Genomic DNA, 14,588 nt, shown 5'->3' on the forward strand with positions numbered 1-14,588 from the left:
TCTGTAACTCTGACAGTGTACAAGTGGAACCAAATGGACCCGTAATTATTCACACGTTATTTTTACATTAACCACTTAAACCCTCGCATCCCTATATTCTGGGGGGAACATTCGCCAAACATAGCAGATCTACAAGCTCAAATGAAAGACCCATGTGCTACAGGATGAAACACGTTGTCTGTGTTACCGTTTGTCAGGTTGCTCCCGTTTCCAGGTTCCCTGTGATGCTGCATAAACACATGCAGCATGTGTCTCAGTGTGGTCCAAACGGCCTCCGTTGAGTCTCTGGAACAGGCCCTGTACGGTATGGGAGCCATGGATGAGAACAATTTACAGGTAGGCGTAAGTCAGTGGTTCTCAAACCTTTCCAAGTCAAGGACCCCCACATCTTTATGTATTTAGCCACAGACCCCCCCATCTGAAAAGGTTTTGTGCCAGGGACCCCCAGAAGAGAAGATTTATGAAAAAAATAATTATTCAACATTTTCCAGACATTTTAGATATTTTTGAATAGCCAACGTATAGTATAAATGGATAAAGTGGTTACAGTAATTGTGATGCTATATTAAAGGTATGGTAAGTGATTTACTTTTGTTAAAAATAAGTGTTAAATAGCTCTATATTCTGATAGTACTCATTGCTATAGAGTGTTTGTTCAGTAAAAGGAGTCTCCCATGTCTCTCCAGCTCTTTATTAAACAAAAAATGCATTTTCAATGCTCTCTCCTGATTGGCTTAAATGTTGTCACCTACCTGAAAATGTACATAATTCTGTTTACTAAAGAGCTGGAGAGACCCCTGTGACCAAACAAACCTGTAGCAATGATTACTATCAGAATATGGTCCTTTAACCTTTTAACATTTTTTTTTTTAAATTAAATAAAATATCACTTTACCTTTACAGGGATATTTCACTTTAAAAAAAACTTTGTCATTTTATCGTCTACTCAGGCTTTTGTGAGCCCCCCAGACCGTTTTTAAGTTGCTTGATTCAGTATTTAGATATTTGATATTCATTTTATCAGACACGCCCCCTTCCTATACAAACCCATTATAACTTCAAACTCCATTTTTAACCTGTTAGATTAATCAAAAACACCCGTCCTTGGTTCTGCTGACTCACCCTGCCCTCCTAATACGTGAGGGGGCCGTGTTTTTTCGATTACTTTTTTCATTTATTTTATTTAATTTTTTTTATGTATTTTATATTTTTCATTTTCCAAAAAAAATATTAAAAATCACACCCTGTGTGAAGTGGGCGGTGTCTTGCTAGCTAATCACAATACTGAATGGAGTCAACCAATCATGTACAAAAGATAAATACATTTATTGAAACACTCTTTATGATGGACGAAACCATAACTCGAAAAAAACAAAGTTTTGGTTTTTTTCGAGTTATGGTTGCTTATATAGGGCTATGCACATGTGTCATGTGACACTGGCCAATCACAGTCCTGAATAGACTGTGATTGGCCAATCACAGCGCAGGATAATTCTACAAATTTCCTGGGCCCAGATCTCAGCGCAGGAAAATGTACATTTTTCCAAATCTCACTTATAGGGGCGGTTTCACCGCCCAAAAATAGATGAAAAAAGTTATCGAAAAAACACGGCCCCCTCGCGTATTAGGAGGGCGGTATGAGTCACCAGAACCAAGGACGGGTGTTTTTGACGAATCTAACATGTTAAAAATGGAGTTTGAAGTTATAATGGGTTTGTATAGGAAGGGGGCGTGTCTGATAAAATGATTATCAAATATCTAAATACTGAATCAAGCAACTTAAAAACGGTCTGGGGGGCTCACAAAAGCCTGAGTAGACGATAAAATGACCAAACGTTTTTTTGAAAGTGAAATATCCCTTTAACTACTTTTGCTGGGGACACCCTGTTCAGTATTTATATTCATACTTATTTAGGTAAAAAAAATAAGAATTATATAAATAAATGCTATTTAGTTGACGTAAATAAATCTAGTTAATAAAAAATGGATATAAACATTGATGAAGGGAATGGTCCCAGTATTATTCATATGAAGTGATAACAGTCTATGACACTAACCTGAACTCACTAGCCAGCATATCGCTGGGGCCGATCCTTTGCCCTCCCAGCATGCCCTGCAGCTGGGTTGCCATGGTGACCTCTCACTGCTGGGTGGGGGCGGTGAGGAGGGGGTGGGGGGAAGGGGAGGCGTGCACCTGCACAAGGAGCAGGACGCAATGGTGCGTTATTTAAAGGTACAGTACACCATTGATTGGCCACTTAAATCAGTGGTTCTCAAACTTTTTTTATTTTATTTCAAGGACTCCCAGTTTGGTATGTATTAGAGACCATGCACAGACCCCACTTTGGGAACCACCAACCTAAATATAGGGATTTTTACATTATTCGTTTTAGGCGTTTAATTTAACAAATGTATGCTTTTAAGTTTTTGTGATCTTATGTTGTTAACTAGTTATCATGGTAATAAATCACTGTTTACCAACGGTATGGCGGTATCTCCCCCAAAAAGTTTTGAATGAAAGAAAAAAAGAAAAAAAGCTGTCTGTTATCAAACTCCCTGCACATCCCCAGACATCAAAGTAAATGTATGATTCTGTGGATGGTATGATGTTATGTCTGTGTGTCTTAAAGGGCTTTAAAATACATGTGTCTTTAAAGGGCTCAATATTAAAATATTTGTTTCTGTGGATTGTATGTTCTGTAGATTGTGATGTTAATCTGTATATTAATTTATGGCCTTGAAGGGTTCTACGTTGATGCATAACTAACTCTGTATCGTATGCTCTGCTTCTGGGGGGTTTGTGATCTCAGATTCTGTGTCATGCTTTGTACAGATAATCTATCACAGGAACAGAGTCACACCGCCAAACTGAATACAATAGCATTGCAATATATATATATATATATATATATATATATATATTTTTATTATTATTATTATTATTATTATTATTTTTTAGAATATATTTATTGTTATAGTTATAGTGCTTGGTGTGGACAGCACATTATTTTCCACTTGAAGAGCAATGGGTCTACAGCAACTCATACAAAACAACGTATTGTACAGTAAACTTTAGTAAACTTTGAGGCAGTTTATGTCACAGAGTATGTAATCTAATTTTTTGCTCCGGGCGTGAAACCAACTATAAATCAGGCATAAGTGGGGTGAACAGAGAGCGCCATACTTCAGCTATACAGACTGAACCAGAAAAGTAATGTCAAAGCACACACTTTGTAAACACAGTATGCAATGCGTGCATGGAAATAAAGCTAAATGAAATCTCTTGACTGAAGCATTTTTGTCAGGCCAAGGCCTGGTCTGTGATTTGTGCAACAGCATGAAAGGAGTCCCCACCACACACTAGTACTCTGTTTCCTAAACAATTGGCACGATATGTAAAATTATGTTTAGGTATTATTGTTCTAAAGCCCATTGTGTTCCTGCTGTTCTACATACAGCCAACCAGTTGAAGAAATAAACACAGATTGAAGCTTTAACCTTTGCTTTTATGAAATATCCAAGACCATTAGGGTTTTATGGAAGATGTTTCTGAGCACGTATTCTATTAGTTAGTTTGACCACTTCAAATCTTCACTGACCACTTCAAGTCTTTAATCTTAAAATTGCGATATAACCGAAAATAGCAGATCTACAAGCTTGTAGATCGTCTACCTTCGCTGCGCGACATGCTTCCTAATGACTGAAATCGGTCGTGGCGACTGAGACCTTTAATCCATGTCCGTGTATTATGATCATTATAATCAGGAAATGATATACAATTTTGTACAGTGACAGTGAACACAGGGTTGAACATTGTCCGTGGCAACCGAACCGTGTCATGCAATAATGCAAATGACACACAAGTTATACCGGTCATATTCCACTGGAAATAATGTTAGCTATCAACTGAATGCACAGTATGGAAACAATATGCTCACGATGACATACTTAAAACACACCTGTTAGGCCTCACAATATTGAGCGTGTGTGTGAGAGAGAGAGAGAGAGAGAGAGAGAGAGAGAGAGAGAGAGAGAGAGAGAGAGAGAGAGCACTTGTGTTTATGTGTGAGGCTTTGCCTGTGTGCATGCCTGCTGTGTGCTTTCAGTCAGGTTCTCAGCTTTTCAGTTCCACTGAGCCACGAGGTCGTACCGACAGGAAACAGAGTGGTTTTCCATGCTGCATATCACAAACACACGGATACCGGCAATGTGAAAATAATTGAAAAACCTACTGTCAAAAAAAACCAATAGTAAAATGTAAACCATGTGTTTCTGGATGCGTCGGTCTGATATTACTGATTTATGCTTTATTAGTGTGTACACTGAATTGAATTTGAATCCTGATAAATGTTATAAATATTGATTAAAATGGATATTACATATGAAAATGGATATTCTGTAAACGATCTGTATATAGATGTGGGTGTTTGAATATATATAAATATATATCTGTATGTCATTATGAGTGTGTGAATCTGTGTTATGTGTGGAGGTATATTGCTTGAATTGTACATTTTTGTAACATTTATTTCTGGTACTATTTCTCTATGTTTGTATTATTGTTTTTCTTATTTAAATTTTCTGCAAATATCTGGAGGCCTGTTCACCATGCTGTTTTAGGCATAGGCGGCGGGTAATGAATTATGAAGGCTAGGGTAGGCTAAAGCCTTCCCAAATGTTATGGTGGGAAATTCTGGGAATTGTGCAAATCATATATAATTATGTGCGTTGTGCGCAGCATTATTTACTAATTTTTTAAATAATAAATCAGTCAAATCAGGCAAAAATATGAATTAAAAAAACTAAGCCTAACCTAACCCTAACCCTAACCCTATAACCGAAATAAAGTAACCAAAAACCCCAAAGAAACTAACAGAATCCGCCCAGAAACCGCAATGCTTCGTGCGAGTGCACGGATTTCGGTGGCCGACCCGCAGCCTTCCCAATTGTCAAGCTTACCCGCCACCTATGGAATTAGGAGTGAATCATTGGAATATCTGCTGGCAAACCACCATGGACTTTACCATCAAGGAGGAACAGACTGAGAACTTAAAAAAAAAAAGACTGACGTTGCTTTAGATTAGGATCCCTCATCTGGACTGAATAGCCCACAACATAATGAGTGTTAATGATACTTGAAATGTACTAATGTAATGTAATGTGATGCCCAAAATGACCTGCCTGTTCTAAAAATGAAAAAGAATTTAAAAAAAAAAGAAAAAAAAAGAAGAGGATTTGAATCCTGAAAAGTAGCAGCGTGTCTGTGCACACAGAAGTTACTCGTAAATTAAGTGTAGAACGCCCCCACCTCCAACACGGAAATGTAACCCCACACCATCCCTAGCATCCCTTTTCTGAGCATGTCATAATAATAGACAAATATCTGGTGAAAATAGCAGATCTGCAGGCTTACAAATGCGTTACAATGCAACACACTGTGAGCTAATTTACCACGAAGAGATTTTTGGTGTAGAGGCCTAGAGGGGGGAAAAGGAGGAGGGAACCCAATAGCACCTTAGCTTTGGTCCCATATAGATTCTGTGTCATGTTTTGCACAGATAATCTGTAGTATCACAGGAGCAAAGTCACACCGCCAAACTGAATGCAATAGCATTGCAATATATATTTTTTTGTTTTTTTTAAAGAATATATTCATTGTTATAGGTATAGTGCTTGGTGTGGACAGCACATTATTTTCCACTTGAAGAGCAATGGGTCTACAGCAACCATTGGAATATTTGCTGGCAAACCACCATGGAATTTACCATCAAGGAGAAACAGACTGAGAACTTTCCACAAAAAAAAAGACTGAAATTGCTTTAGATTAGGATGGACGGATGGAAGGATGAAATGTACTAATGTAATGTAATGTGATGCCCAAAATGACCTGCCTGTTCTAAAAACGAAAAAGAATAAAAAGAAAGTTAAAAAAAAAAGAGGATTTGAATCCTGAAAAGTGTCTGTGCACACAGAAGTTACCCGTAAAGTAAGTGTAGAACGCCCCATCCCCAACACCGAAATGTAACCCTAGGCCTAGTACACCATCCCTCTCATCCCTTTTCTGAGCATGTCATAATGATAGACAAATATCTGGTGAAAATAGCAGATCTGCAGGCTAAGGCTTACATCGGCTAATTTACCATGAAGAGAGAGGTCATGTAGAGGCGGCCTAGAGGGGGGAAAAGGAGGAGGGAACCTAATAGCACCTTAGCTTTGGTCCCCAGTGCCGGCAGGGGGGCATTAATTATTCTGAGGGGGGCCACCTGGCACTAACGCACGCGCGTGTGTGTGCGTTAGGGGGGGGGGTTCCACGGCCAAATACATATACTTTTGGGGGTCTTTGAGATGAAAACGTTTTTTTTCAAAAATGTGTAGAACATTTGTAGAATCCCCAGAAGCAAAGATTTGAGTTACAAATGTTTGCTTTAAAAAATCTATATTCAAAGATTTGCACACATTTTCACAATAAAAATAAATAAAAAAAAGATCTACAAGCCCATAGCGCGGCACTTGTATATCTGCTATTTTTGAATAGCCAAAGAAATCAAAACATGACACACAGATGCGTTCCCGGTCTTAATGGGTTAAGTGGTTAAGAAGTTAACAGCGTGCATGTGTATACAGTGTGTTCAGTTTTCTATAGATCCAGCAAATGCTGTCCTTGTCTGGACGGACGAGACTCAATGGAGAAACTGTGTTTCTCTCTCTACACATGTAATTACATGCATGTGATCTTAGCATTCTGGGTTACTCTATTCACTGTGTGTCTGCACAGTGTGTCTGCTGCTGCGCACGCTTTTGTTTGCCTTTTATACAAAAGATGTGTCCCTTTTGTTGTGTATTAACATACCTCTGAGATTGCCCTCTTTCATATATTTGTGCAAGCAGCCAAGCACTTTAGCACGTTTACAGAAGAGCAGGTTTTGATGTAAAAAATAAATCCAATATTATCAGCCAAGGCTACCGCCAAACGTCGTTTTCGGATCTCGCCCCTCCTGGATATGTTTTTAAATAAAAAAAATAGCAGATGTACAGATCTGCTATTTTTGAATAGCCAACGTATAAAATATGGATAAAGTGGTTAAAATGAGTGTGATGCTGTATTTACACATTTTGCTGGGGACCCCCGGCCCCTGGAACCCCACCCAAGGACCCCTGGGGGTCCCCGGACCCCACTGAGAACCACCGGTCTATAGAACTTTTTCTATAGACCACTGGTCTATAGAAAAAGTAGTGCCGACTGGATGGATGGATACATGTCAGTGGGCCAGAAAGGTCTTCACAATCTATTCACATTCAAATGCCACGCACGCACGCACGCACGCACGCACGCACGCACGCACGCACGCACGCGCGCACACACACACACACACACACACACACACACACACACACACACACACACACACACACACACACACACACACACACACACACACACACACACACACACACACACACACACACACACACACACACACACACACACACACACACACACACACACACACACACACACGTAACTACACAGTTATAAACTGACCCTAATTGACCACATATGGGCTGATTTGTACACTCACTCACAGCTAAATGAACAGTCAGGACTTGACATGTGTCCATGGAGGACATTATTCAAATGACAAGTTCTCTCTGTCATAAACATTCCATATAATGTGGTTACATAATGAGGGTGGAAACCTCATTTGTCCAAAACTGTTACTTTTCAGGATTCAAATTCAAAAATAGCAAAAGTAGCAGATCTACAAGCTCTAAACGCGTCGCTTCTCTCCACTTTTCGAGCTTGTAGATCTGCTACTTTTGATGCTTTTGTGTGATGGCGTAGTATGATCAAGTACGGCATTAATTTACGACAAAACACAAAAAGTTAGAATATGAAAATAAGAGGTTTATGCCTGACAGCAACGATATCAACCTCTTACTGTACCAACAGCAACAGTATATCCCTACAGGTGCATGTGTCTATCTGTCCATATTGCTACTACTTACATCTCAATTCAGCACAAAGTCCCAGACACTGTAAATGATCCATCTATCTGTCACACAGGGTCATTTCAGTACAGGTGTCCCCATCGACCAGACGACTCAGAGGAAGTTACCTATCGTTGCTGTTATGTTGGGCAGAAACCTTGTATCTCCATATTTAACTACTAATAACCTTTTATTTTTTCCCCCGTAAATTAACGCCCTACTTGATCACACTACAGCGTCACACAAAAGCATCAAAAGTAGCAGATCTGCACGCTCGAAATGCGTATCTGCTTTTTTTTGTAGTTATGAAGTATTGTTTTGTTGTCGTTTTGTTTTACTTGTGCACAGTTTGACAATGATGGATTAGAGCAACATTCCTAGATCGGGAGTCAAACCCTGAACCCTGACAGTGTTATTGCCATGCTCAACCTGTTTCCTGTTGAAAAGTCCTGTTAATTTATCAATCTGTGGCTCAGAGAGTGAAATGTACACATTTTGTACAGAGTTCACAGTTTAAATAGACACTGAGGATTTTACTGTATACACAGTATTGCATGTTTTATGTCAATAATCTGTGTACTGAAGAACAAGGAAACGCAGTCCATCCACAATTCTCAGTGTTAATTTAACCCTGAAAGTATCCAAATGTTATTAATTGGTACGCTCTCAGATATACAAGTTGATAAACACTGAGGACTTTTTTTCCTGTGTGCCGTTTGTACAGTCATTTCAGCATTCTCGGATGATCGGAAGCTTCTTTGTTTTATGGTGGCACTTAATGTCAGCTGCTCTGGATAAAGTGGGCGCAGCACTTAAAATTTAACCATTATACTGCACAGGCCTCGTCCTTTTCCTGTTTGTAGATAACTTCCTGTAGCCTACTCTCCCAGACAGACAGCCAACGTTACTGTAACACAGTGACAGAGACATGTCACCAGAATGAGCCACTGTCCCCTTTGTGACAGTGACACGTGTTATCTGGAGTGAATCTGCCCTGATGTTAAGTAAGGGCAAATTATACGCTGGGGCTGCTCCTACAAGAAGACTTATTTCAAATAGTCATTCAAAGCAGTGTGCAGAGTCTAAACTAAGTAGATAACAACAAATACGATACAACAACACAGTTACAACAGTTTCACACCACAGCACAATGAATCAAAGAAGAAACCAAATACAAAAGAGGCAAAGATCAAAATGAAAGTAAATACATTTGTTTTTGCTTGAGAGGGGTGTGAAAGGTCTCTTTCAACAATTATTTCTCAAAGGCCTGCCAATCTGTCAGGCAGGGTAAACAACCTGTTGCTTAGATGTTTTCATGTTCTAGTAACCTACACACGAAGAGTAAACAGACCAGTAACACAGATGACAGCTCCCAAAGGCAATGCAGTTCCTACAGTACTTACATGTACAAATGGAGTGAGTGTGCTGTGCCTTGACAGATAGCCTACTGTAGACCAAATACAGTAGCGTCTCCTTCACAGAGAAGCCTCTGTATGCAGCAGGGCAGCAGTGTGGTGGTGGTGGTGTGGTGGTGGAGGAGCTGAGTTGTGGAAAGAGAGAGGGAGCATGCAGGCAGCAGGGTGCAATGGTGCTGCAAGCCTGCAGGAAGTTCAGCTGATTGGCCTACAGGAGACATGCCCCGACTTGTCATCTGCATGTGGTTGCTATGATGATAAAGCTCCCAGCAGAGGGAGAGGAGGTGACTCAACCGGAGGGCAGGGTTACTGAGTGACTGTGATGATGCAGCAGGATGGATGACGCAGCAGCAGGGCCTGTGATGATGATGATGAGTGGAGGAACGATAACTCTATTTTCGTCGCTCCAAACTGTAGTGTCCTGGCACTCACACATGCACTGTTTGTCACTTACGAGAGCCGCTCTGTACAAACGGCAGCTCATGAGTGACAAACAGTGCATGTGTGAGTGCCAGGACACTACATAAAGAGGATTTGTGGGGAAAAAAATAAGTTTGGAGCAACGAAAATAGCCGAATTAGATTTATGCTCTAGGCTCCATTCTAGCTGTGGAAGGGGTCTGCAGAATGGAGCACAGGGGCTTCTATGAAAAAAGTCAACTGCATCAGGTATGTTGGTAAATGATTATAGCCAAACACAATATATAAGTATTTGGGTCCGGAATTCCCCTTTAACAACCTGTGCAACTCATTCTGGGATCTAAGCAGCAGTGCTTGAAGACGCAGGGGCGGGCTCAAGTGGGATTGAGTTACTAGGGGCTAAGGGACTAAGGGGGCCTTTTTTTTAAATGGAAAAAAAATCTTAGGGGTGCCCACAGTGAATCTTTGTCCCCAGGGCCCAATTTGGTGCTACGCCCCTGAAGACGGGGTGTGAGTCACTCACAGCTCATATATATATCGCCGTTGTGTCAGGCTTTTTTTTTTTTTTTCGTGAATTAATGCCCTACTACTTACTACCAACAGAAAAACAAAGGATAATTCTTTTGACCCATGATAGAAAAAATTTATAAACATGCCATCATTTGCAAAAACAAAGTGCTGGTAGAAGTTCAGGTACATTCAGAAATAGATTTTTCTGAATTCAACAGTGGTTACTAATACAGTAAGTCATTAGTGTAACACTGTAATACTGTTTATACTACCTGCTTTTTCAGTGTATTGAATATGAAAACTATTTAGCACAAACATGTTTTCTACAACAACGGTATACTGAAAATGATAATGGAGTGTTTTTCTTTTTCTTACAGTTTGACAGAAGTATTAATGAAATGCTAACAGGAAAGCAGCATTGTTAATAAAGTAGCAATAATAACAACACACAAACAACACTTTAAGATAAGCAATCCAATTTTGTTCACTGTATATTGGCTTTAATACTGTATTACAGTATTGTGCTTGGGGACTTCAGCATCAAATGGAAAAACAAGAGAAATCACAAACTGTCCTTTTAAGTGGAACTGTCACATCATATTAGATGTAGTCACACACTGCATCTACACAGTAAAGTTAATGTATCCATTGGTAACTCAAGAGCAACTGTAACCAAAATGTGGTTACGGTTGTACACTGAGTTAAATTAAACTGAGGATTCTACTGGGTACTGTACTGGTTCATTTAGACAGAAGAGCCTTCCATGTGCCCTGTGGCCACTGTCTGCGGTAGCCTGCAGAAATCTAGACTGATTTACTGCTATGCCACATCCAGCTGGTCCCCCCCAGGCTATGTCTGATGCAGCACAAATAACATTGGAGCATTATAGAGAAAAGTAGCATGTCATGCAAGGAAATGTCTCTGTTACTGAGAGTATAGGTCCATGGGTTGAGCATGACACAAACACTTCCAGGGTTATGGGTTCCATTCCCTAGGAAATCCAATGGGTGGGAAATGGCACCAAAATTAACCACATAGGAGGGTTTGATTCCTACTAGGGCGACTCGTAGGCTATTAACATGGAGACTGTGTGGTGTTTTTTGACTGGTTTACACACACAAAAATTGATCATTGTTTAACTAGGTCTGCAATGTGCTAGAATAATGCTTTTTACATTCCGTATTCTTCACTTAACTTGGAAAAATAACGGGCAAACAGACGTTATGGATAGTCAGAAGAATATGTTTAATAAAAATAATTAAACCTCAATTTCCTCTATAGAACTTCATAGAAAGTAATTCAATAAATTACAAACAACTTTTTAAGACGCTTTTCCCTCCACTACTACATAAAGCATTATTTGACTACACAGACCACAACTTGCAAATATTGCAACTGTCCAATAAAACAAAAGAAAAAAACAAAACAAAAAATAACAATAAGAAATTGACTTCAAGGTGACATTTAGGATATTACCAAGCTTGAAAAAATAATACAAAGGCAATAATTCTAGTTCTTTTTTTTTTGTCATCTCAGTGACTACTTTACACATTATGTAAAAGTCAAATGAACCTCCATGTACAGCAGTAGTAGTGTGTTGGGTTGTAGACTTTTTGCTTGCATATTGGTCATTGTTTCCTTGACTGTTTAAACGCAGGCATAAGACTGCTTCTGGTCATGTGTACGCGTAGGCTATGTGTATATGTACGTGTGTGTACAGTATGTGTGACACTGGGAATCCTAGTAAAAACCTACAAAATCAGATTAAAAGAAAGCTAAATAAAAGCAATGAAAGCAAAAATGTTAAGAGCGAACACCCCCCCAGTCTTAATATCATTCCGTGATCTCAGTTAAGGTGTTCAGTGATGTCAAGCTCGACAAGACTCGGCACACACAGTCAAACACCCACCAGTGTCTTTGCTATGGGGAACTGACGGCACAAGTCTGCTTCACAATCATTCAAGGAAAAAGTGAATCCATGGCAGAATCAACAGTGTGGCTGGGCATTTTTGTCTAAAGGACACTACAAGATTAAGGAATAGCGAAATAAGACAGAATTGTTCTTTTAAGTTCATTACACCTGCTCAGTGGTGGGAGATGAAACAAAGCAAAGAAAATAAAGACAAAATTAAATCATGTCGCAAGTGAAAACCACATAACGGATAAATTAAAGAACACCTTTGAAGCCACTTTGAAGCCAGGTGATTGAATCCACCACCCACTGATGAATGGGTTTGCAAGGGGTTTGTATATAGCAACAGAGAACCACTAAAAACAAACACTGACTGCTGACTGGGTCAGTGACCACAGGTTGCTCCAACACAGACGCAAATCCTGTGTCACTCCATTGTCCACCAATTCAAACACAAACATCTCGCTTTGTCCTCAACATCATTTCAGAATGTGTACCGAACAGCCCTCATGTTGTACCAGCAGTCCAAGAAAAAGCATGGCCCTTGGGGGAGTGCCATGTTCAACAAAAAAAAAAAACATAAATCACAGAAGGTGTTTATTTGGGGGCTTGAATGAATTCCAGTGTTTACATGATGTCTTTGTTACAGCTGAAATAAGCGGTGAAATGTAGTAGCGATAAGAGAATAACATGCCTGGGCAACTGGAGAAAAAGAAAGGATAAAAAAGAGGAACAACAGACGGTGGTTAAGGAATGAGCTGCTGGGACTGAAGCAGATAGAGAGGTGGCGAAGTACAGTACAGCGTAAGGACACTTCTACAGCTAGCTGATGCTTCCTTTGTCAGTGGACCAGTAGACTTGCGGAACAGGTGAAATTATTACATAAATGAAGCCTAAAAACTGCCAGCAATACAGGCGCTATATTGAGCCCTTCCTACAGTAAGCCTGTCAAGTACTGTATACAATTCAGCACCTGATAAATGAAACCGCCACCTCATCCGTATTTTAAACCACTAACTGCTTGTACCATGTACCCCTTCCTTCAGTAGGCACATTATTGTCGTGCAACATGATTTCCAAACCAGAATGGCGTAAATAGCGTAAATACCCAGACCAAGGCAAAAGCTCTGAGAATGTTTAATATGTGGTTTCTACTTGTCATAGCCTGGCCTTCTTGTCAATTTAGGTTGTTCCTTAATACAAAGCATACAGATTGGAACGTTATGGAGGCAGCTAATACCAACGGAGTCAACAGGCCAAGTCCAGATGGGAAAAAGAAGCCCAGCCAACCTCAAGCACACGGGCAGAACACAGTGAAAGGAAGCTCTGGAGAATGGCTCTAACTGACACACATTTCAGTGGGCAAAGGAAAAGGCGAAAAGACCTCGTCGCACACACGGACATGTGCATGTTGATGTCCGCGTGCACGAGCACACCAAACCCATACATGCATGTAAATTAGAGGGCATATTAGCACAGTGAACCCAATCCCTTTAAGCTTCAGTTGAGGTACGATGCATTTTAAACACACCAGCGGGTATAGAAGTCTCTTGGTGTGAACCAGAACTACACAGAGACCACTGACTGATCAGACTCCACTACAGTCAACAAGGGCAGTATTTGGCACACAGTAAAAGGTTGTCTTCAAAATTTCTGTCTTCATAGTCCCAGCGTTTTTTTTTATTGGACCTATACACTGTATTAGGAATCAAGTGATGCGCAAAGTGAGTGTGGGTGTAAGCCTTTTATGTGTAGCTAAAGTGCACCAGAGTTTTCATTCCAATATGAAATATCCATATCCAACAATTACAAATCTGACCTCTACTTTTACAGAATGATAGTACATAATTAAAACAAATTGTTTTCGTTGTCGTTGTTGTTGTTGATAGATACCAACTCAAAAGAATTGATTGGCAAAAGATCACACAATAACCCCAATATTATAGAGATACAGAATGATGAAATTCAGGTACGTTTTTTTCCCCACCCCCACGATGAAACTATGGCATTTTAGAAATGAACTCTGGTTGGGTTTGATATGACGTTTAGTTGGGCCGATTTATACTTAGTTGCGAGTCGGTGTCACTGCACCCAAGTATAGCTCAGGCTTTAGTGGTGGTAGATAGGTAGGTGGGTGAGGCTGCGTGACTTTGTGCAGTTGGGGTTTGCAAATGGCCGACAAGAGAGGATCTACAGCTTCAGTGACATTCATTAGCTGCCCGAGTTATTGCTGACATATCCAAAGTATGATCTGCAAAGCATAAGTGTCAAGGAACCTGGAAAAAGTATATTTACAAAATGGAACCAAAAAGTCCGTCCCCACCCTCCCCTCCCTCCCTCCAC

The 14,588-nt window shown here is 40.0% G+C and overlaps 1 protein-coding gene across 3 annotated transcripts in view; it reads right to left on the reverse strand.

Moving 5' to 3' along the window:
* Positions 1 to 9,531, reverse strand: part of LOC308083326 (retinoblastoma-like protein 2) — a 30,617-nt gene extending 21,086 nt beyond the window's left edge. The window contains exons 1-4 of one of the 3 annotated variants that reach the window (XM_080425610.1): positions 9,393 to 9,531; positions 8,765 to 8,896; positions 2,058 to 2,194; positions 188 to 297 (exon numbers count right to left, since the gene is read on the reverse strand). In XM_080425610.1, the coding sequence (XP_080281736.1) occupies positions 188 to 297; positions 2,058 to 2,131 (184 nt within the window). In that variant the 5' untranslated portion in view covers positions 2,132 to 2,194; positions 8,765 to 8,896; positions 9,393 to 9,531. The remainder of the gene's footprint in view (positions 1 to 187; positions 298 to 2,057; positions 2,195 to 8,764; positions 8,897 to 9,392) is intronic. The other 2 variants (XM_080425609.1, XM_080425611.1) reach the window with 2 other exon arrangements.
* Positions 9,532 to 14,588: the final 5,057 nt, after the last annotated feature.

Source organism: Gymnoscopelus braueri, assembly GCF_963280865.1.
Source record: "Gymnoscopelus braueri genome assembly, chromosome: 1".
NCBI lineage: Eukaryota > Metazoa > Chordata > Actinopteri > Myctophiformes > Myctophidae > Gymnoscopelus > Gymnoscopelus braueri.